The 25472-nt window shown below is 41.1% G+C and overlaps 1 protein-coding gene across 1 annotated transcript; it reads right to left on the reverse strand.

The window, feature by feature from the left end:
* Positions 1–10311: 10311 nt before the first annotated feature.
* LOC115125376 (zinc finger protein ZFP2-like) lies at positions 10312–23504 on the reverse strand. The gene is made up of 6 exons (XM_065014656.1): positions 22935–23504; positions 22468–22565; positions 22160–22337; positions 17726–17823; positions 17419–17596; positions 10312–12634 (listed from the first exon to the last, which is right to left on the reverse strand). The coding sequence occupies exons 1-6, from the start codon at positions 23206–23208 to the stop codon at positions 11220–11222; spliced, it is 2241 nt and encodes a 746-aa protein (XP_064870728.1). The 5' UTR covers positions 23209–23504; the 3' UTR covers positions 10312–11219.
* Between the last annotated feature and the right edge of the window lie 1968 nt (positions 23505–25472).

Here is a 25472-nt window from a genome sequence, read left to right on the forward strand (position 1 = left end):
CGCATACATAGACACACTGGCTTTACTTAAATGTCACTGGCATGTTGTTGGTAAAGATTGAAAAAAATAAGGTGCCAAACAGCTGCCCTGGGGAATTCCTGATTCAAACTTGATTTTGTTGTACAGGCTTCCATTAAAGAACACTGTGTTCTGTTAGACAGGTGTTGGGGAATAATCAGAATTGGTTGGTAACATAGGTAAGATGTTTTATATTCATCATATGTTTGTAAGTTACTTCTCATCAGAATGTTTATTTTTGTATAATACTGTGGCGGGGTTGCAGTATCTGTTCTATGTCAAGACTATGTTGTTTGGGCCGGAGAGAGGGGAGAGGTCAAGCGTGTATCTCTTGGCTCCACAATGTCTGTGTGCCAGTCAGTGTGTCTCTGTGATCTTGTCAAGATAGGATGGATTTGATATATGCCTGGAGGATTGGTTTATGGTTCTGAGTTTGAGAAAAGAACATGTTTTAGGAGACAAAGCTGAACGATGAATTATGCCGATAATGCTGTGTTATCCTATGCTGTCTCACTAGGGAACACACTTTCTAGTGGGCTTAAATTGAAGATAATGCGAATAGAACTGGCAATATCGGCCGCTATTATCCTCAATCATTTTCCATCCACCTCTCACCCCCCCTCCCCCTGAAAAGATTTAGATGCACTACTGTTCAACTGGAGGTCATAAGGTGAATGCACCAATTTGTAAGTCGCTCTGGATAAGAGCGTCTGCTAAATGACTTAAATGTAAATGTAAATGTTGTCAGACACCATGCCATTGATTTTTTTACCCAAAATTTCATTGAAGATGTTCCAAAGCTTTTTACAATCATTCTTCATGTTATTTATCTTTGTTTCATAGTGTAGTTTCTTCTTTTTATTCAGTTTAGTCACATGATTTCTCAATTTGCAATAGGTTTGCCAATCAGTTATTCAGCCAGACCTATATGCCATCTCTTTTGCCTCCCTCTTCATCATACCATTTTTAAATTCCTCATCAATCCACGTGGATTTAACAGTTTTTACAGTCATTTTCTTAATGGGTGCATGCTTATTAGTAACTGGGATAAGCAGTTTCAAACGTGTCAAGGGCAGCGTCTGGTTGCTCATCATTACACACCACAGACCAACAAATATTATTTACATCAATAACATAGGAATCACTACAAAAAAATGTATGACCTCTTATACACAATATTAGTCCCAGCCTTTGGAACAGTGGTTTTCCTAGACATGGCTACTATATTGTGATCACTACATCTGATGGATCTGGATGCTGCTTTAAAACCCATTTCTGCAGCATTAGTAAAGATATGATCAAACCATGTTGATGATTTCATTCCTCTACTGTTTGTAACTACCCTGGTAGGTTGATTGATAACCCGAACAAGGTTGCCGGCACTGGTTACAGTTTGAAGCTTTTGCTTGAGTAGGCAGCCTGATCACAGTTTTCCTCCAGTATTAGTTAATTAATTACCAAAGTCTTGAGTTTAGTTTGCCTGTTCTACAGTCTTGTAAAGATAGGGGCGTTGACTGGGACAGGCAATGTAACATCCATGTTTTAAGGAAAAGTTTTTGTAAAACAAGCATCTTACATCGGATCATTGAAACTTTCTCTCCAAAGCTAACTTTTCAGGTTTTCAAGGTTTTTTATATGGTCAATTGGTTTCTCTCTTTTCATTGGCAGAATCCTTTTTCAGTGTTATGATATTCATAACATCCATATACACCAGTCTATCTTCCTGTCAACTAACAGAACTCTGCTGGTTGTCCTGGTAACAGATTCCAGTGGGCAGATCTATTTGTTCAAACTAAATTACAGCACTTACTTTGATGTGTCAAATCTGATCCTTTCTTCTCTTCTCCTCCTCTCACAGTTCCACTCAGCCCCGTTGTTTTCCTGCAGTCCACCAGCAGCACAGACAACCTCTTCATACCCAGCAGTAAGGTGCTACCGGGAGAGGCACGACACAGGGACTCCGGGAGGGAGGAAGGGCTAGCGTTGTCCTGGTAACCATAAAGAGGGGACACAGACACATATCATTATGGATGCTGATGTCACTGTTGTCATAAAGTGCCTTACAGAAACCCAGCCCAGACCCGATAGAGAAAGCTGTATGCTGACCAGACCAAGCTGTACCATCTGGTGTTCTGATCTGGAGAGACTCTTCTCTGTCTCGTCAGCATCAGGATGTTGTTGAGGCTCCCCAGAGGATCCACGATAGTCATGTCTCTCTCCTGTTTGAATGAGAACATCAAACAGATGGTGAACTTATTACCATCATCAATTATTACTGTCTATTACAGTCATAGGGTCTTATCAGAGGCATTAATATCTCTAAATTAATTGGGTGCCTTTTGTGTCCCTTTGATATTTTAAGTATAAATTATGCTCCATTATTACATTTTGAAAGCCTGTTATATATAATTAAATCTCATTTAAAAGTCCCAAGAATATATGTAGCAATGGCAGATTGACCCTTTAACAATTTATATAGTACTGAACATCATATTGAAGTGAAGAACTTCAGTAGAATGCCCCTTAAAAACCACACATTAGTTCAACAACTGCATAGTTTGTGTCCCTGTTTAAGACAGTACTCACTGGTGTTAATCTGATATTCTGTCTCCTCCTCTTTCACTCCCAAAACGTCTTCCTCCTTCACCTTTACTGAGATAGAACCTTTTAGAGAGGAAGAGGATGCTTTCTCTTCTTTCCCTATAACAGCCTCCTCTTCCTCCTTTTTCATTCTGAAAGGTTCTTTCTCTCCTTTCACTGTAATATCCTCCTCCTCTTCGTCTTTCACGACAATGTCCAGCGGCAGAGCTTCTTTCTCAGGACAGCAGACATCCTCTTCTTTAGCAGGGGATGAGTAGTTTAGTGAGCTCATGGTCAGGGATGTTAGCTAGCTAGTTAGCATTAGCGAATAGCCTCGTGCTAGGCTCAGTATCAATCTTTAACACATTTGCAACTTGAACAAGCAAATTAGGTTCAAGTTAACGTCAACTGAAATATGTTTTATACACTGCGATTAGCTAATGTACATTAACATGGCCTAAAACGTCATACTTTCAGTTTTACCTTGTCCAGCAAGCTACCGACGTGGTTGAAATAGTACCCGTGTTGTTGTTCCAGAAGAAGCATCCCGTCCAGTCCATTACACGTCACACAAGAAGCATCACCTGAAAGAGGCTCGTCGCCATCTGCTGACTGGAGTGGGTAACGCAGTTTGGAAACAATAGTTACTACACCTTTTGTATTGGAAAGAACGTCATAATTATTTAACAATAAGCTGATATATTTTCTCTTACGTCTTACAACTACTACTGTCCTGTACACAGACGTAAAGCGTAATATGAATATGTAGATGATGCATACATACTTCTATGAATAGATAGTGTGTTTATACACATTTTCTCTGTTCATTTTTCACAATCGTTTTTGTCTAGATGTGACCATACTCTTCCCTTAAAGCCATGCTCTATAAGATACAAATCACCCTGTAAACAACAGAGCAAATGCATCACATGGAAATAGCACTTGAATATCTGTCCTGCTATACACTGAGTATACAAAACATTAAGAACACCTGCTCCTTCCATGACATAGACTGACCAGGTGAATCCAGGTGAAAGCTATGATCCCTTACTGATGTCACTAGTTAAATCCACTTCAATCCGTGTAGATGAAGGGAGGAGGCCGGTTAAAGAAGGATTGTTAAGCCTTGAGACAAATGAGACATGGATTGTGTCTGAGTACCATTCAGAGGGTGAATTGGGAAGACTAAATATTTAAGTGCCTTTGAACGGGGTATGGTAGTAGGTTCCAGGCGCACCGATTTGTGATTTGTTTTTCAAACTCAACAGTTTCCCATGTGTACCAAGAATGGTCCACCACCGTAACAGTGGAGGTCAGTGCTGTTTAAGATGAGGGAGGACCATTTTGTTTTTCATGGGCATGTCCTTATTTCTACTACAGCATGTTGGATGACTGTCATTCATATTCCATTCACCCTGTTCAACGTAACAGCGATAGGTCTAGGATACTACATTATACTCACATTTTCCCTATACCCATCATGAGGTAGCTACAACCTAGTCTATGAATGAAAGTTTACAATGTAGGTGCACACAGGTTGAGAGAAAATTTTAAGGTGACAGACAGTGACACATTCAATATCACTCTCACCTACTGATCTAGAATGTAATCATTAGTCCAGCAGTTGCAAACGAGAGTTGTTTAAAAACAAATTCAGGTATGTTTATCCCGTTTTGTTCCAGGGAAGAAATGTTTTTCAACAGAATCGTCGGAATGAATACACCCCTGATCATGTGTAAACACAGTTCACTTTCATTACAGCCACGTTGTATTCCTTCTCTCCTCCTCTCACCTTTTCCCTTCGCTTCTGGACTTCAATGCACAACACATCAGCTGTATGTGACCAGGTGAAAAAAACGTTTCCAAAACCTCGTAGGTTTGTATTGAAGTCAAATTACTCAGAGGAGAAACGGAAACTCGCTGTTCAGGCTACAACATGGTGCTACCCTACAGAATGCTGCTGTGGCTACTGTAGACCTTCATGTTTTCATCAATTATTTGGTTTGACGTGATTATTTTTAATATAGTTTATAGCCTCCCCTTCCTCCTCTGAGGAGCCTCCCCTTCCTCCTCTCAGGAGCCTCCCCCTCCTCCTCTCAGGAGCTTCCCCTTCCTCCTCTGAGGAGCCTCCCCTTTCTCCTCTGAGGAGCATCCCTTCCTCCTCTCAGGAGCCTCCCCTTCCTCCTCTGAGGAGCCTCCACTGCACCCAAAGGAAGCATTGAGTCAACATGGGCCAGCATCCCTGTGGAAAGCTTTCGACACCTTGTCGAGTCCATGCCCCGATGAATTGAGGCTATTCTGAGGGAGAAAGGGGAGGGTCCAACTCCATATTAGGAAGGTGTTCGAAATGTTTGGTATAATCAGTGGATATATCTGCCATTTAGCAGACACTTTTATCCAAAGGGATTTGCAGTCATGTGTACAAACACTTTACATATGGGTGGTCCCAGGAATCAAACCCACTACCCTGGTTTAACAAGCACTATACTCCACCAACTGAGCTACAGGACCACAAGGAATGATCAAGGAATGACGCAGATATACACACACAGCCTGAGTTTCAGAAATATAATTGAATCAAAGACCGTAACATTGAAACTGACATACTTCATATTTAGTTACAATCAAATATTATTTGTCACATGCGCTGAATACAACAGGTGTAGATCTTAACGTGAAATGCTTACTGACAAGCCCTTAACCAACAATGTAGATAAGAAAAATAAGGGTTAAGAAAATATTCCCAAAATAAAACGTTTAAAAAAGTAACATAAAAAAACAATAACGAGACAAAATACAGGGGGTACTAGTACAGAGTTAATGTGGAGGCTATATACAGGGGGTACCAGTACAGAGTTAATGTGGAGGCTATATACACAGGGGTACCAGTACATAGTCAATGTGGAGGCTATATACAGGGGGTACCAGTACATAGTCAATGTGGAGGCTATATACAGGGGGTACCGGTACAGAGTCAATGTGGAACCTATATACAGGGGTACCAGTACAGAGTCAATGTGGAGGCTATATACAGGGGTACCAGTACAGAGTCAATGTGGAGGCTATATACAGGGGGTTACCAGTACAGAGTCAATGTGGAGACTATATACAGGAGATACCAGTACAGAGTCAATGTGGAGGTTATATACAGGGGGTACCAGTACAGAGTCAATGTGGAGGCTATATACAGGGGGTACCAGTACAGAGTCAATGTGGAGGCTATATACAGGGGTACCAGTACAGAGTCAATGTGGAGGCTATATACAGGGGGTACTAGTACAGAGTCAATGTGGAGAATATATACAGGGGGTACCAGTACAGAGTCAATGTGGAGGCTATATACATGGGGTACCAGTACAGAGTCAATGTACTGAGAGATCATAGCAGGTGTTGAAATAAAATACATACAGTTTATATACAGTTTGATTTAATGAGTTAATGACCAAAAGCACAATTCTATTTTTGTAAACATTGAGACAAGTGTAAGAGCATATGCATGTACTTTCTCATGAACTTTAAGTAGCCTTTATTTGATGTGATATAATTCTTTCAGACAGGATTTGTCACGGATCTGGGGAAGTGGACCAAAGCATTTTCAGCATTGATCACAAAGAACACAGTGGGCCATCTTAAATGGAAAGTTTGGAACCACACTAAGTTGACTGCCTTTAAAAGTTTGGAATATTCCAGAAAAATTATTCATGGCTTAAAAAGCTTCTGATAGACTTCAAGTTTTGAATGACAAATTTGAGTAAATTTGGAAAATATTGGAACCTGTGGATGTTTTCAACCCTGGTTTTACTACAAACTCAGTACCTCTTTGTTGACATCATGTGCATAAAATCAAAAGAAGTTACATTGAGAGATTATTCACATAAAAAGATTAAACAAGGACCTCCACAAGTCTATTTCACCTTTGGAAAATTACCAAATGTCAATGAAGATGACCATGTTCATCTTTACATACAATAGTATGCAAGCTATAAACACCATGGGACCAACAGAGTCTATGCTGATTCTCTGAGGAAGGAGACTTGTTCTGTCTCAATAGAGATTAACATACAGTGCAAAAAGTCAGAGTCAATCTTATTTTCACCAGGGGTTATTTACAAAATAAACTTTTCATTCAAAATCTACAACACCAGAGTTTCTACAGATTTTTCCCCAATTTGTCTGTCACAGTTGAACCTGTACCTATGATGATGCTGAATTACAGGCCTGGAACCTTTTTTAAGTGGGAGAGCCACTTGCACAACAATGGTGGCTGACTGAAATCTTTTACTTTTTTGAGGCTATGTACATTGGTGGAAAGTGCAAATCAATCCCAGAACAACAGGGGCAAATGTGATATTTCAGTGAAGATGTTGGAGGAAACAGGTTGCAAAAAATATCTTTTCCACAGTATCAGTCCTATATCAGACATAAGGTAACAGCCTACATCAGTCCTGGAGTCTCTTGTGGCTACTTCAGAAGGGCCTTGGTCTTTCTGAGAAAATGTGGATGTATTCTTGATTTTGAATCCCAGTTGCTTCACCCTGGAGCCTTGTCAACCATCATTTAGTCAAAATGTGTCTCTTCACTGTCTGTATGCATAAGCTTCAATTTGTTCTTTCTGACATTCCTAAGAATAAAGGTTCAATAATAAACAAATAAAATAAAATAAAGTACAGAAGATTTACTTGAAAATCTTTGCTCAAGAGCACCAGACTGGACCTCAGACTGGGGCAAATTTTACAGGGTTCCTACAACAGAACAAATACCAGTACAGAGTCTAAGCACACAGACAAGACAACCAGAAGTGTCAAGCATTTGGAGGGACAAGTCTCTGAATGTCCTTGTGTGGCCCAGCTAAGTTCAGAGCCTGGACTTGAACCTGATGGAGACATCTCTGGAGAGACCTGAAAATAGCTGTGTGAGCTATATACAGGGGTAAACTGACAGAGGTTGAGAGGATCTGCAGAGAAGAATGGGAGCTAAAATAGACCAAAATACAGGTGTGCCAAGCTTGTAGCGTCATACCCAGTGAGAATACATGAGGCTGGGTAATACAGCTGGAAAAGTGCTTCAACAAAAGCACTGAGTTAAAGGGTCTGAATAAAATGTAAATGTTATTTTTCAGTTTTAATTATAAAATCATTTGCAAACATTTCTAAAACCCTGTCTTTGCTTTGTCATTATGTCCAGGTGTTCACTGTGTGATTCATGAAAAACATCCCAATTTGTCATTTTAGATTAATTGACAGAACATAACAAAATGTGGAACAAGTCAAGAGGTCTGAATACCTTAAAGCTGCATTGATTGTATGTAGACCAAATATCAGGAACAGGCTGGATGTGTCTGATGGCTTCATTTAAAGGGTGGCATCTCACTCCCCATTCAGCATTCAGGAAGTCAACTGAAAATGCCAATTTCCTTCTATGGTTTTCAATTATGAAGTCAGGTGGAATTGGAATTTGAGTCCTGAATTTCACTGGTCTGATCTCATTGAACTCCAACCCTGGTTTTTACAAAAGCTGTCATCTTCATCATTTAGTCAATCCCTGGATGTAATAATGCATAACGCTACAGATAGTGCTTGTTCTCATTCAGAGAACATTTTTTGTTTGACAATCATTTGTAGTAATGAAATTTTTTTACCCACCTGAAATATAGAAATGGACCATGAGGAATGTACCTGGTTGATTCTCTGCTCAACAACACTGACTCACCATCAATCTGGTTGATTCTCTGGTCACTGTCAACAACACTGATATCCTATGATCAATCAGGTTGATTCTCTGCTCAGGGTGGTGAACACTGATTCAGTGCATCAATCTGCTTGATGCTCTCTGCTAGAGGTGACTATTTGAGTCTGATGAATGGAATCTGGTTGATTCTGATGCTCATGTTATGGGTATGCTTGTCACTGACTGTGGGAGTTTATCAATCAAAAATGAAAGGTTGCAAAGTGTAGACTTTGTATAGGACAATGTACAGCCTTTGATTATTATCAGCCAACTCAGTGACAATAGAAGGATAAATCACCGTCACTGGAGTCTCTTGTGTCTATCTTCACACAGCCTATTCAGTCATCCTGGAGCTCTTATTGCAGGACTTTCATGTCCTACATCAACTCCATAACCAACCCTGGAACATTCTTCATTGTCTGATTGATTAGCACCACCACCCATCAGCCCATTCTCTTCTTGATGTTAAAGCTGCATTCTATTGTTGCTATAGGAGTTTATGATTAATAATCCTATTTTTGAGACACACTAAGATGTCACCATACTATTCATTTAAAGCCCCTCTGTCAGATATAAATCATCAGAGTGGGAAACCAACATGGAAATGGAAACAATGTATTATGACAAATGTATCACTATCAGATTGTCAGGGTGTATTATGACATCATATAGAACTACTCAGACATTCCAAATCAGGCTTCATCCACATCATGAAGGTGGATATTGATCCAACCATTTCGAGAAAAAGTAATGACCAGGCTGACGGAAACAGGATATGCCTGAACATTTTTATAAATGGCTGACAGACGATTTGTTAGTTCGTTTGACAATTTGTTTGTTATATTTTTGTGTCAGTAAAAATGTCTAAGTGATAACAAGATAAACAATGTAGGGAAATGGCTGTGGAAACTCCTTGAGCAAATGATAACAATCACATCTTAGTTAACTTGGAGTCACGTGATGATATATTGTGTGGTCCTCCCACTATGACTTGGGAAACCATGTAGTTTATTAGGCTACAGATGAAATAAGTTATGAACTTCACAGGGTGGTGAAAGTGCACGTGATGAGCTTGATGCTCCTTTCCAATACATTTTGAGGGTCTTATTCTGGTGACATGATGATTGATGCTTGGCTGCCATTTGACAAATAAAATAATATCAATTTCATCATAATCCATAATAATCTTATCATGTAGGTAGCCTACCAACACTGTATACACCACAAAGCTGCTGGTGTAAGTGCACGGGACAAAAATACAGGAATGTGTTTGCTATATTAATGCAACAGTTTTGTTAAACCATCAGTAGAGTCTATACAGGTATGGAAACCATATGTAATGTTAACAGCAATATGTATGTCTATACAGGTATGTATATATGCCTTTAATATGTATAATGTATGTCAGAAACATTTCTGGTGGGAAAATGTATATATTGTTTTATGCAGATTTTTGAATATTCACATGAAAATCTGTCTCAAATTACATGGAAACTTAGCTACTAAGGTGGATATCGATCCAACACCTGCTGCTTATTCAAACCAGCCCACTGGGCACAGACGTCAGTTCAACATCTAGTTTCTATTTACATTTCTTTGAGTCCTCAACTAAAGTGAATTCAACACGAAATCAACACAAAATGTGACCTGTCATTGGATTTAGGTTGCAAGTTGGGTGAAACACAAAATGTTACCAGTCATTGGATTTAGGTTGCAAGTTGGGTGAAACACAAAATGTTACCAGTCATTGGATTTAGGTTGCAAGTTGGGTGAAACAAAAAATGTTACCAGTCATTGGATTTAGGTTGCAAGTTGGGTGAAATACAAAATGTTACCTGTGGAAACAATGTTTATTCAATCAGTGGGAGGCTTGTAAATTCCCCCAGGAAAGTGGAACGAGGAACTCTTCTTTGAGACAATGATAAACAGCAATCCTTGGGAGAGTTGTGGTGGATATTATAAAATAAGGATCTGCTGGAGTCCAAGTCAAACCAAGATTCTTTATTTCTGAGCTCAGAGAGAATAACAGAGTTACACAGCGCAGTGTAGACAGTCTGAATTCCTGAAGCATTGAGTGATTAGCAAATATCTTTATAGTTTCCTGTTCCTGGGCGGGACTTTATTCATACAAGGACACAGGTGCAAATTGGTTTGCAACACAGGATGATACTCCCAAGAACAGGAGCTTATAATAGGACAGTTTCACAAGGTTAGTCACATACTCAGTTATGTGGACACACAAACAATTAACATTTTCCATTACAGAGTCTGAACATTTTCATTTCATTAAATCATCAGTGGGCTACAATGCAAATGTCAACAATGGAACTAATGCATCACATCCAAATATCACTTGATTATCTGTAGTGCTGGAGGAATGACACACCCAGATAAACACACACAAAGAGTTTAAAAAAGGACAGTTTAAAAGAAGGAACCTGATCTTCTTTATATTCAAAATGACAGACTCCATATTCAATTCATGTTTTCTAATAAAAACAAACAAATATATGTTTGAGTATACCCTGTACCATTTAATTACATATGGTAAAGACAGGTAAACACATTGTCAGTCAACAATATAAGACAACGGGAGCACTGTGTATGTTCTCTGATGAATTTTAAGTCAATGTGATGTATATAAATATACACGCTAAGAGAAGTAATTTCTCTGTCCTGTGTGCATTCTCTAATGACGTTTAAATGACTGTTATGAGTCACAGTCTGAGCTTTTCTTCTTTTCTCCTTCTCCTCTGTGTGCAGTCTAATGTGTTCTTTCAGGCTTCCTAAATGGGCAAAAGCTTTGCACCCTGGGAGGAGTGGTAAGAGTTCTCTCCTGTGTGTATTCTCTCATGTTGTTTCAGGTTTCCTATCCGGTTGAAAGACTTTCCACACTAGGAGCAGTGGTAAGAATTTTCTCCTGTGTGTATTCTCTCATGTTGTTTCAGCATCCCCGAATGGTTGAAACACTTTCCACACTGGGAGCAGTGGTAAGGCTTCTCTCCTGTGTGTATTCTCTCATGTTGTTTCAAGTTTCCTCTCCGGTTGAAACACTTTCCACATTGGGAGCAGTGGTAAGGCTTCTCTCCTGTGTGTATTCTCTCATGTTGTTTCAGCTCCCCCGACTGCTTGAAACACTTTCCACATTGGGAGCAGTGGTAAGGCTTCTCTCCTGTGTGTATTTTCTCATGTTGTTTCAGGTCCCCTGAACGGACGAAACACTTTCCACATTGGGAGCAGTGGTAAGGCTTCTCTCCTGTGTGTATTCTCTCATGTTGTTTCAGCTCCCCCGACCGCTTGAAACACTTTCCACATTGGGAGCAGTGGTAAGGCTTCTCTCCTGTGTGTATTTTCTCATGTTGTTTCAGGTCCCCTGAACGGACGAAACACTTTCCACATTGGGAGCAGTGGTAAGGCTTCTTTCCTGTGTGTATTCTATCGTGTAGTTTCAGCTCCCCCGAACGGGCGAAACACTTTCCACATTGGGAGCAGTGGTACGGCTTCTCTCCTGTGTGTATTCTCTCGTGTTCTTTCAGCTTCCCCGACCGGGTGAAGCACTTTCCACATTGGGAGCAGTGGTACGGCTTCTCTCCGGTGTGTATTCTCTCATGTTCTTTCAGCTTCCCCAACCGGGTGAAACACTTTCCACACTGGGAGCAGCGGTAAGGCTTCTCTCCCGTGTGTATTCTCTCGTGTAGTTTCAGCTCCCCCGAACGGGCGAAACACTTTCCACATTGGGAGCAGTGGTACGGCTTCTCTCCTGTGTGTCTTCTCTCATGTTGTTTCAGGTCCCCGGAACGGACAAAACACTTTCCACATTGGGAGCAGTGGTAAGGCTTCTCTCCTGTGTGTATTCTCTCGTGTAGTTTCAGCTCCCCCGAACTGGCGAAACACTTTCCACATTGGGAGCAGTGGTACGGCTTCTCTCCTGTGTGTATTCTCTCATGTTCTTTCAGCTTCCCCGACCGGGTGAAACACTTTCCACATTGGGAGCAGTGGTACGGCTTCTCTCCGGTGTGTATTCTCTCGTGTTCTTTCAGCTCCCCCGAACGGGCGAAACACTTTCCACATTGGGAGCAGTGGTAAGGCTTCTTTCCTGTGTGTATACTCTCATGTTGTTTCAGCGCCCCCGAACGGCCGAAACACTTTCCACATTGGAAGCAGTGGTAAGGCTTCTCCCCTGTGTGTATCCTCTCATGTTGTTTCAGTTGTGCTTTCTGGTTGAAACACTGTCCACACTGGGAGCACTGGTGTCGTCTTGCTGGTTTGGACGTCCCTGGCTCTGGTTCCTCTGAGTCTGGTCTTTCTCCTGCAAAAGACAGTGTTATTTTTAAATAGAGACCCGAATGAAAGCAGATGATAAAAAAAACCTTGCTACGAGGGTAAATCCTAAATCAGATCTCTCAATAACCTGAGGCCAGTTTTAACAATCTTAGTGTGATTTTAAAACAAATGTAGAGATTCCTGGTAATTACTGCTATGTTTACATTACTTATTCATCCTGTTTTACAAGTCAGAACACAAAAACCTAGACAGTTCTAGGACACTGAAGACACAGACGTCACTGGATTCCAATTGAACAGGTGGTTCTAAATATATAACGTGCATAGCTGTATGATACAGAATGTGACCTACACACTTCCTTAAAGTAATTTTGTGTGGAAGTCCAAAACTAGTTTTTACGTCGCAGATACAAAGCACATCAGTAACATCTCCCCGTTGTTGAAAGGGTTCGACACATTGCTGTTTAATTGGACCAATTTCTTATTTAGACATTCACAGATTTTCCACATTTTGATTATCGCTGATGTCATATTTTGGGTAAATGTTCCTAAAACTGATAGTAACAACAAAAAACAAAAATATAAACGCAACATGTAAAATGTTGGATGTTTCATGAGCATCACTGTTAGTCAACATATTCTTTGCCAAGATAATCCATCCACCTGACAGGTGTGGCATATCAAGAAGCTGATTGAACAGCTTGCTTATTACACAGGTGCACCTTGTGCTGGGGATAATAAAAGGCTACTCGAAAATGTGCAGTTTGTTCACACAACAATGCCACAGATCTCTGAGGGAGCGGGCAATTGGCATGCTGACTGCAGGATTGTCCACTGGAGCTGTTACGGAATTTAATGTACAGTACCAGTCAAAAGTTTGGACTCACCTACTCATTCAAGGGGTTTTCTTTGTTTTTACTATTTTCTACATTGTAGAATAATAAAGACATCAAAATTATTAAAACACACATGGAATCATGTAGTAACCACAAGTGTCAAATCAAAATATATATTTTATTCTTCAAAAGTTGCCACCCTTGCTTTCTCTCAAACAGCTTCACCTGGAATCATTTTCCAACAGTCTTGTAGGCGTTCCCACATATGCTGAGAACTTGTAGGCCGCTTTCCCTTCACCTCTGCGATCCAACTCATCCCAAACCATCTTGATTTGGTTGAGGTCGGGGGATTGTGTAGGCCAGGTCATCTGATGCAGCACTCCATCACTCTCCTTCTTGGTAAAATAGCTCTTACACAGCCTGGTGGTGTGTTGGGTCATTGTCCTGTTGAAAATCAAATGACAGTGGGACTAAGCCCAACCCAGATGGGATGGCATATCGCTGCAGAATGCTGTGGAAACCATGCTGGTTAAGTGTGACTTTGATTTATTTATTCATGACATTGTCAACAGCAAAGCACCCGCACACCATCACATCTCCTCCTCCATGCTTCACGGTGGGAACCACACATGCGGAGATAATCTGTTCATCTACTCCTCGTCTCACAAAGACATGACGCTCGGATCCAAAAATCTCAAATTTGGACTCATCAGACCCAAGGACAGATATCCACCGGTCTAATGTCCATTGCTCGTTTTTCTTGGCCCAAGCAAGTCTCTTCTTCTTATTGGTGTGCTTGAGTAGTGGTTTCTTTGCAGCAATTCGACCATGAAGGCCTGATTCACACAGTCTCCTCTGAACAGTTGATATTGAGATGTGTCTGTTCATTCAACTCTGTGAAGCATTTATTTGGGCAGCAATTTCTGAGGCTGGTAACTCTAATGAACTTATTCTCTGCAGCAGAAGTAACTCTGGGTCTCAATAAAATGCAAATTAATTACTTAAAAATCATTCAATGTGATTTTCTGGATTTTTGTTTTAGATCCCGTCTCTCATGGTTGAAGCCTGCTATAAACCACCCTCTGCCCCCAGCTGTGCTCTGGACACCATATGTGAACTGATTGCCCCCCATCTATCTTCGAGCTCGTGCTGCTAGGCGACCTAAACTGGAACATGCTTAACACCCCAGCCATCCTACAATCTAAACGTGATGCCCTCAATCTCACACAAATTATCAATGAACCTCCCCAAAGCCTTAAACACGGGCACCCTCATAGATATCATCCTAACCAACTTGCCCTCTTAAAACCTCTTCCTCCTACCCTCTACTTTTTCGAACATTCTGTTAAAAATCGCGCAACATTTCAGCGCCCTGCTACTCATGCCAGGAATATAGTATATGCATATGATTAGTATGTGTGGATAGAAAACACTCAGACGTTTATAAAACTGGTTAAATCACGGATGTGGCTTTACCAGAACGGGAGTTTCATCGAAAAGCGCAGGAAAACCTGATCACTGAAAATGGAAAAATATATCCCTGCAACCCATTGATAAAGGTGAACCACATTTAATGGGGCTGAGGTTGCAGTACCTACAGCTTCCACACAGTGTCTAGAATCTTGTCATTTGCCTACTCTTTGTTTCTTGGTCAAACAGATGCAAGGCAGCACAGTTCTTCAGGTCTCGGACCGGATATTTTGGTTGAGATTCTACCCGGACATTTTTCCAGACGGACAGCTGTAGAATATACTTCGTCTTGTGATTAATTTGATCGCTTATTAATGTTTACTAATACCTAAAGTTGCATTACAAAAGTATTTCGAAGTGTTTTGTGAAAGTTTATCGTCGACTTTTTGAATTTTAAAAAATGACGTTACGTTATGAAACGCTGTTTTTTTCCGTTTATCACACAGTCTACATAGAACGATATCTAGGCTATATATGGACCGATTTAATCGAAAAAAAGACCCAATAGTGATTATGGGACATCTAGGAGTGCCAACAAAGAAGATGGTCAAAGGTAATGAATGTTTTCTATTTTATTGTGCGGTTTGTTTACGTCCCCTGCGGGTCTTTTGTGGTGTTACATGCTATCAGATAATAGCTTCTCATGCTTTTGCCGAAAAGCATTTTAAAAATCTGACTTGTTGCCTGGATTCACAACGAGTGTAGCTATAATTCAATACCCTGCATGTGTATTTTAATGAACGTTTGAGTTTTAACTAATACTATTAGCATTTAGCGTAGCGCATTTGCATTTCCAGAGCTCTAAATGGGACGCAAGCGTCTCAGTAGGAGCAAGAGGTTAATACACCTCTGCTGTTATCAACCAAGATCTCAGCGATCACTGCCTCATTGCCTGCATCCGTAATGGGTCAGCGGTCAAACGACCTCCACTCATCACTGTCAAACGCTCCCTGACACTTCAGCGAGTAGGCCTTTCTTATCGACCTGGCCGGGGTATCCTGGAAGGATATTGATCTCATCCCGTCAGTAGAGGATGCCTGGGTATTTTTTTTAAATGCCTTCCTAACCATCTTAAATAAGCATGCCCCATTCAAGAAATTTAGAACCAGGAACAGACATAGCCCTTGGTTCTCCCCAGACCTGACTGCCCTTAACCAACACAAAAACATCCTATGGAGTTCTGCATTAGCATCGAACAGCCCCCGTGATATGCAGCTGTTCAGGGAAGCTAGAAACCATTATACACAGGCAGTTAGAAAAGCCGAGGTTAGCTTTTTCAAGCAGAAATTTGCTTCCTGCAACACTAACTCAAAAAATATCCGAAAAATATTCCAAATTAGCTCCACAGGGCACACACTTTCTAGTAGGCTTAAATTAAAGACAAGGAAAATAGGAATGGCAATATCGGCCGCTATTATCCTCAATTTTCCATCCACGTTGTCAGACACCAGTGACTTTTATTTGCGCAAAATTTCATTGAAGATGCTCCACAGCTTTTTACAATCATTCTTCATGTCATTTATCTTTGTTTCAATGTGTACTTTATTCTTTTTATTCAGTTTAGTCACATGATTTCTCAATTTGAAATAGGTTTGCCAATCAGTTATACAGCCAGACCTATATGCCATCTCTTTTGCCTCCCTCTTCATCATACCATTTTTTAAATTCCTCATCAATTCACGTGGATTTAACAGTTTTTACAGTCATTTTCTTAATGGGTGCATGCTTATTAGTAACTGGGATAAGCAGTGTCAAATGTGTCAAGGGTAATTTCTGGTTGCTCATCATTACACACCATGGACCAATAAATATTATTTACATCAATAACATAGGAATCACTACAAAAAAATGTATGACCTCTTATACACAATATTAGTCCCAGCCTTTGGAACTGTGGTTTTCCTAGACATGGCTACTATAATGTGATCACTACATCTGATGGATCTGGATACTGCTTTAAAACCCATTTCTGCAGCATTAGTAAAGATATGATCAAACCATGTTGATGATTTCATTCCTCTACTGTTTGTCACTACCCTGGTAGGTTGATTGATAACCTGAACAATGTTGCCGGCACTGGTTACAGTTTGAAGCTTTTGATTGAGTAGGCAGCCTGATCACAGTTTTCCTCCAGTATTAGTTAATTAATTACCAAAGTCTTGAGTTTAGTTTGCCTGTTCTACAGTCTTGTAAAGATAGGGGCGTTTACTGGGACAGGCAATGTAACATCCATAATGTTTTAAGGAAAAGTTTTTGTAAAACAAGCATCTTACATTGGATCATTGAAACTTTCTCTCCAAAGCTAACTTTCATCAAGGTTTTATATGGTCTATTGGTTTCTCTCTTTTCATTGGCAGAATCCTTTTTCAGTGTTATGATATTCATAACATCCATATACACCAGTCTATCTTCCTGTCAACTAACAGAACTCTGCTGGTTGTCCTGGTAACAGATACCAGTGGGCAGATCTATTGTATTTGTTCCAACTAAACTACAGCACTTACTTTGATGTGTCAAATCTGATCCTTTCTTCTCTTCTCCTCCTCTCACAGTTCCACTCAGCCCCGTTGTTTTCCTGCAGTCCACCAGCAGCACAGACAACCTCTTCATACCCAGCAGTAAGGTGCTACCAGGAGAGGCACGATACAGGGACTCCGGGAGGGAGGAAGGGCTAGCGTTGTCCTGGTAACCATAAAGATGGGACACATATCATTATGGATGCTGATGTCACTGTTGTCATCAAGTGCTTTACAGAAACCCAGCCCAGACCCAGAGAGAGCAAGCTGTATGCTAGACCAGACCAAGCTGTACCATCTGGTGTTCTGATCTGGAGAGACTCTTCTCTGCCTCGTCAGCATCAGGATGTTGTTGAAGCTCCCCAGAGGATCCACCATAGTCATGTCTCTCTCCTGTGTTAATGAGAACATCAAAATGAGTCGTAAACTTATAACCGTCCAATAAAATCATAGGGTCTTACAAGAGGCATGAATATGTCCCTTTGATATTTTAAGTAGAGATTATGCTTCAATATTGAATTTTAAAAGCCTGTTATATTAGATGAGGGGAACTTTAATATAGACCACATGGAGAATTCAATACATCTAATTGAAAAGTCCCTCAAATATATGAACCAATTGCAGATCGACCCTTTAACAATTTATATAGAACTGAACAACATATTCAAGTGTAGAACTTCAGTAGAATGCCCCTTAAAAAAAAACACATTCATTCAACAACTGCATGGTTTGTGCCCCTGTTTTTAAGACAGCACTCACTGATGGTAATCGGATATTCTGTCTCCTCCTCTTTCACTCCCAAAACGTCTTCCTTCTTCACCTTTATTGAGATAGCATCCTCTTCCTCTATAAAAGGTTAATTCTTTTCTTTCACTATAACAGCCTCCTCTTCCTCCTTTTTCATTCTAAAAGGTTATTTCTCTTTCACTGTAACATCCTCCTCTTCTTCAATGTTCAGTGCCAGAGCTTCTTTCTCCAAACAGCAGACCTCCTCTTCTATAGCAGGGGATGAGTACTTTAATGAACTCATGGTCAGGGATGTTAGCTAGCTAGTTAGCATTAGCGACTAGCCTAGTGCTAGGCTCAGCATCAATCTTTAACAAGTTTTCAAATTCGGTTACAGTTAACCAGTTAATATGTCAACAGAACTGTGTTTTAAACACTGAGATTAGATCATGTACATTAAGATGGTCTAAAGCGTCAATCTTTCACTTTCCTGTTGGCTAGCAAGCTACAGAGGTGGTTGAAAGAGTTGGTGCCTTGTTGTTCCTGAAGAAGCGTCCGTCCAGTCCATGGTACGTCACGGAAGAAGCATCACCTGAAAGACGCTCATCGCCATCTGTTGTCTGGAGTGGGTAACGCAGTTTGGAAACAATACACTACACTTTTGTATTGGAAAGAACGTACCGTAATTTCTGGACTATAAGCCGCTACTTTATTCCCACGCTTTGAACCTCGTGGTTTATACAATGACGCGGCTAATTTATGGATATTTCCCGCTTTCACAAGATTCATGCCGCCAAAAAACTGAGCACCGTCACATAATGTGACGTAAATCGAGTGCGCTCAAACTTCCCATCATTCTGATTACGGTAGTAATTTTGTCACCCTCATCATGGCAAAGACACCGAGTAATGCATATGATGCAGCTTTCAAGTTGAAGGCGATCGATCTGGCTGTTGGAAAAGGAAAGAGAGCTGCTGCATGGGAGCTTGGCCTTAATGAGTCGATGATAAGACGTTGGAAACAGCAGCGTGAGGAACTGACTCAGTGCAAAAAGACAACAAAGGCTTTCAGAGGGAAGAAAAGCAGATGGCCCAAAGTATTTGCAGCCACTTGACATCAGTGTAAATCGCTGTTTTGTTCCGTTTAAGAAATGTTTTTCAACAGAATCTTCGGAATGAATACACCCCTGATCATGTGTAAACACAGTTCACTTTCATTACAGCCACGTTGTAGTCCTTCTCTCCTCCTCTCACCTATTCCCTTCGCTCCTGGACTTCAATGCACAACACATCAGCTGATGTGACCAGGTGAAAATAAACTTTTCCAAAACCTCGTAGGTTTGTATTGAAGTCAAAATACTCAGAGGAGAAATGGAAACTCGCTGTTCTCCAGGCTACACCATGGTGCTACCCTACAGAATAGACCATCATGTTTTCATCAATTATTTGGTGACGTGATTATATTTAGTCGCCTTCCTCCTCTGAGGAGCCTCCCCTTCCTCCTCTGAGGAGCCTCCCCTTCCTCCTCTGAGGAGCCTCCCCTTCCTCCTCTGAGGAGCCTCCACTGCACCCAAAGGACACCCAGCCAACTTGACAATTGTGGGAAGCATTGGAGTCAACATGGGCCAGCATCCCTGTGGAATGCTTTCGACACCTTGTGGAGTCCATGCCCCGACGAATTGAGGCTGTTCTGAGGGGAAAAGGGGAGGGTCCAACTCCATATTAGGAAGGTGTTCAAAATGTTTGGTATAATCAGTGGATACATCTGCCATTTAGCAGACACTTTTATCCAAAGGGATTTTCAGTCATGTTTGCAAACACTTAACATTTGGATGGTCCCAGGAATCAAACCCACTACCCTGGTTTAACAAGCACTATACTCCACCAACTGAGCTACAGGACCACAAGGAATGATCAAGGAATGACGCAGATAAACACACACAGCCTGAGTTTGAAAAATATAATTGAATCAAAGACCGTAACTTTGAAACTGACATACTCCATATTAGATGTAGTCCGATTCATCTGAATGGCCGATTAATTAGGGCCGATCTCAGGTTTGGTATTTTTGGGCGGCGATTTTGCAGATTTTTTTTTTTACACCTTTATTGAATCTTTATTTAACTCAGCAAGACAGTTAAGAACGCATTCTTATTTTCAATGACGGCCTTGGAACGGTGGGTTAACTGCCTTGTCCAGGGGCAGAACGCTAGATTTTCACCTTGTCAGCTCAGGGGATCCTGCCTTGCAACCTTACAGTTAACTTGTCCAACGCACTAACCACCTGCCTCTCATTGCACTCCACGAGGAGCCTGCCTGTTACGCGAATGCAGTAGAAGCCAAGTTAACACCATCCAGTCCCTTCAGCTCCATTCAACCCCTCCCATCTGTCTCTAAACACCATCCAGTCCCTTCAGCTCCATTCAACCCCTCCCATCTGTCTCTAAACACCATCCAGTCCCTTCAGCTCCATTCAACCCCGCCCATCTGTCTCAGTCCAGTGGGACTGGATGGTGTTTAGAGACAGATGGGAGGGGTTGAATGGAACTGAAGGGACTGGATGGTGTTTCAGCTCCATTCAACCCCTCCCATCTGTCTCTAAACACCATCCAGTCCCTTCAGCTCCATTCAACCCTTCCCATCTGTCTCTTAACACCATCCAGTCCCTTCAGCTCCATTCAACCCCTCCCATCTGTCTCTTAACATCCATATGGGATTCATATTTGCCATATATATTTTAACTGTGCTGTGATGCTTCACAAAAGTACTAAACTTTTCGATTCTCATAGTTTCTACAGATTGTAAATTAAAGATAAACATTTTTGTTAAAATAATTATAATATTATTGATTGATTGAATAGGACTTTTCAAATCAGTATTGCCATCTGCAGCGTTAGTTCTAGGTAAATGTTGCAATTCTTCAGCGATTCCTGGACCTGTGACCAACAACGAGCTACATATGGACAGTACCAAAATAAATTATCTAATGACTGCCTCCTCGCAGCAAAATCTGCAGAGCTGGGAAGATTGTATCCCCATATATAACATTATATTGGTTGCAAGAATTTTGTATAATAATTGAAGCTTTGAATCCGGCGTCATTTTGCGTGTCAATTCATAAACCATGTGCCATGGAATCAGTACAATGAAAATCTCTTGCCAACTATTTTGAAATTTATTTGGCACAGCTGTCAGTTGTTTGGTCCTTAAATGGAACTGGTAAACATTTCTATTTATCACAATTTGGTCCTTAATGCAGGGCCGACAAGTTCCTGTTCTACAGTCTAGTAAAGATAGGGGGGTTGACTGGGACAGGCAATGTAACATCCATCATGTTTTATGGAAAAGGTTTTTGTAAAACATGCACCTTACATCAGATCATCTTGAAACTTTCTCTCTAAAGCTAACTTTCATCAAGGTTTTATATGGTCTATTGGTTTCTCTCTAAACGCTAACTTTCATCAAGGTTTTATATGGTCGATTGGTTTCTCTCTAAAGCTAACTTTCATCAAGGTTTTATATGGTCTATTGGTGTCTCTCTAAACGCTAACTTTCATCAAGGTTTTATATGGTCTACTGGTTTCTCTCTAAAGCTAACTTTCATCAAGGTTTTATATGGTCGATTGGTTTCTCTCTAAACGCTAACTTTCATCAAGGTTTTATATGGTCTACTGGTTTCTCTCTAAAGCTAACTTTCATCAAGGTTTTATATGGTCGATTGGTTTCTCTCTAAAGCTAACTTTCATCAAGGTTGTATATGGTCTATTGGTTTCTCTCTAAAACAAACTTACATCAAGGTTTTACATGTCAACTAACAGAACTGTCTACTGTGGTGGAAATATACCAGTCTATCTTCCTGTCAACAAACAGAGCTCTGCTGGTTGTCCTGGTAACAGACACAAGTCTATCTTCCTGTCAACAAACAGAACTCTGCTGGTTGTCCTGGTAACAGATTCCAGTGGGCAGATCTATTTAATTTGTTCAAACTAAATTACAGCACTTACTTTGATGAGTCAAATCTGATCCTTTCTTCTCTTCTCCTCCTCTCACAGTTCCACTCAGCCCCATTGTTTTCCTGCAGTCCACCAGCAGCACAGACAACCTCTTCATACCCAGCAGTAAGGTGCTACCGGGAGAGGCACCACACGGGGACTCCGGGAGGGAGGAAGGGCTAGCGTTGTCCTGGTAACCATAAAGAGGGGACACAGACATATATCATTATGGATGCTGATGTCACTGTTGTCATAAAGTGCCTTACAGAAACCCAGCCCCCGATAGAGAAAGCTGTATGCTAGACCAGACCAAGCTGTACCATCTGGTGTTCTGATCTGGAGAGACTCTTCTCTGTCTCGTCAGCATCAGGATGTTGTTGAGGCTCCCCAGAGGATCCACGATAGTCATGTCTCTCTCCTGTTTGAACGAGAACATCAAACAGATGGTGAACTTATTACCATCATCAATTATTACTGTCTATTACAGTCATAGGGTCTTATCAGAGGCATTAATATCTCTAAATTAATTGGGTGCCTTTTGTGTCCCTTTGATATTTTAAGTATAAATTATGCTCCATTATTACATTTTGAAAGCCTGTTATATATAATTAAATCTCATTTAACAGTCCCAAAAATATATGTAGCAATGGCAGATTGACCCTTTAACAATTTATATAGTACTGAACATCATATTGAAGTGAAGAACTTCAGTAGAATGCCCCTTAAAAACCACACATTAGTTCAACAACTGCATAGTTTGTGCCCCTGTTTTTAAGACAGTACTCACTGGTGTTAATCTGATATTCTGTCTCCTCCTCTTTCACTCCCAAAACGTCTTCCTCCTTCACCTTTACTGAGATAGAACATTTTAGAGAGGAAGAGGATGCTTTCTCTTCTTTCCCTATAACAGCCTCCTCTTCCATTCTGAAAGGTTCTTTCTCTCCTTTCACTGTAATATCCTCCTCTTCATCTTTCACGACTATATTCAGCGCCAGAGCTTCTTTCTCCGGACAGCAGACATCCACTTCTTTAGCAGGGGATGAGTAGTTTAATGAGCTCATGGTCAGGGATGTTAGCTAGCTAGTTAGCATTAGCGAATAGCCTAGTGCTAGGCTCAGTATCAATCTTTAACACATTTGCAACTCGAACAAGCAAATTAGGTTAAAGTTAACGTCAACTGAAATGTGTTTTATACACTGCGATTAGCTAATGTACATTAACATGGCCTAAAACGTCAATATTTCAGTTTTATGTTGGCTAGCAAGCTACCGACGTGGTTGAAATAGTATCCGTGTTGTTGTTCCTGAAGAAGCGTCCCGTCCAGTCCATTATACGTCACGCAAGAAGCATCACCTGAAAGAGGCTCGTCGCCATCTGCTGACTGGAGTGGGTAACGCAGTTTGGAAACAGTAGTTACAACACTTTCTGTATTGGAAAGAACGTCATAATTATTTAACAATAAGCTGATATAGTTTCTCTTACGTCTTACAACTAATACTTTCCTGTACACAGACGTAGAAGCGTAATATGAATATGTAGATGATGAATAAATACTTCCATGAATAGGAAGTGTGTTTATACACATTTACTCTGTTAATTTTTTCTCTAGATGTGACCATACTATTCCCTTAAAGCTACAATACAAAGCTACAACAGGTGTAGACATGACCATGAAATTCTTACTGACAAGCCCTTAACCAACAATGTAGTTAAGAAAAATAAGAGGTAAGAAAAAAAGTTACACAATAAAAAAATATACCGTGGCTACAGAGTCAATGTGGAGGTTATATACAGGGGGTACCAGTACAGAGTCAATGTGGAGGCTGTATACAGGGGGTACCAGTACAGAGTCAATGTGGAGGCTGTATACAGGGGGTACCAGTACAGAGTCAATGTGGAGGCTATATACAGGGGTACCAGTACAGAGTCAATGTGGAGGCTATATACAGGGGGTACCAGTACAGAGTCAATGTGGAGGCTATATACAGGAGGTACCAGTACAGAGTCAATGTGGAGGCTATATACAGGAGGTACCAGTACAGAGTCAATGTGGAGGCTATATACAGGGGGTACCAGTACAGAGTCAATGTGGAGGCTATATACAGGGGGTACCAGTACAGAGTCAATGTGGAGGCTATATACAGGAGGTACCAGTACAGAGTCAATGTGGAGGCCACATATACAGGAGGTACCAGTACAGAGTCAATGTGGAGGCTATATACAGGGGGTACCAGTACAGAGTCAATGTGGAGGCTATATACAGGGGGTACCAGTACAGAGTCAATGTGGAGGCTATATACAGGGGGTACCAGTACAGAGTCAATGTGGAGGCTATATACAGGAGGTACCGGTAGAGTCAATATGGAGGCTATATACAGGGGGTACTGGTCTCCTGTCTCCACATTGACTCTGTACTGGTACCCCCTGTATATAGCCTCCACATTGACTCTGTACTGGTACCCCCTGTATATAGCCTCCACATTGACTCTGTACAGGTCTTAAGGTGTGAGACTTCTGGGTCTGGGAATCCGAGAAAAGTCTTCTCACTTTCCTCTTCAAAGATATCCAGGACCTTGCGGCGCTCAATCGCCTCCAATTCCTCAGCCGAGGGGTAACAGGCCTTAAGGCGTGAGACATGGACAACGCACATATCATCACCTATGTCCTCTTTCACCACTCTGTAGTTCAAAGGGCCCATCTGCTCCACAATCACTAACTTACCAGGTCCTGCGTCTCTCTCCTATATGGTCCATTTAGGAGCCGAGAAGAATTGTTCAGCTTTCGAGTAAGGAGGAGAGCGAAGCCACACCCGATCACGAAGCTGGAACTGCATGTCTCTTCTGTTCTTATCATAATTTCTCTTCTGCTTGAGTCGAGCCTGGATCATGTTCTTTGAGACAAGAGCTCTCAAGTCATGGAGATGGACTACCTGGTCATAGCAAGCAGCGTTCTACCTTCTGGTTTGTACCTTTGACAAACCTGACAGTTTCAGATGTGTGACTTCATGCTCAGGATGTGGCCAGTAACAGTAACGCTTGCAACCGCTTCTAGGTTTTGAACCTGCCCAAATGACCAGCTAATGGGTCTTCATGGAAATGTTGAAGGTAGTTGAAGACGTAGAGCTTCAGGTATGTACATTTGGTGGAGTGTTCTGTGAGGTAGTTGTACAACTCGGTAGACTTTGTCTTCAATGATGGTCAGCTTTGTGGTAGGATTGACCATCTTTTCTCCATCTTCCAGGATAGTCTGGTACAAAGCCTGTACTTCTGGATCATCCTGTTGGGCTCTCCATATGGCCTCATCAGAGATGGGAAAGTCCGTTTTG

This window comes from Oncorhynchus nerka, unplaced genomic scaffold, assembly GCF_034236695.1.
Source record: "Oncorhynchus nerka isolate Pitt River unplaced genomic scaffold, Oner_Uvic_2.0 unplaced_scaffold_2329, whole genome shotgun sequence".
Lineage (NCBI taxonomy): Eukaryota > Metazoa > Chordata > Actinopteri > Salmoniformes > Salmonidae > Oncorhynchus > Oncorhynchus nerka.

Coding starts and splice junctions, on each gene's coding strand:
- LOC115125376 (XM_065014656.1), bottom strand. CDS start 23,208: ATGAGCTCATTAAACTACTCATCCCCTGCTAAAGAAGTGGATGTCTGC. Junction 22,338..22,467: donor CCAGATCAGAACACCAGATG/GTACAGCTTGGT, acceptor TATGGTTACCAG/GACAACGCTAGCCCTTCCTC. Junction 17,824..22,159: donor ATCAGATTTGACTCATCAAA/GTAAGTGCTGTA, acceptor TCATTAACACAG/GAGAGAGACATGACTATGGT.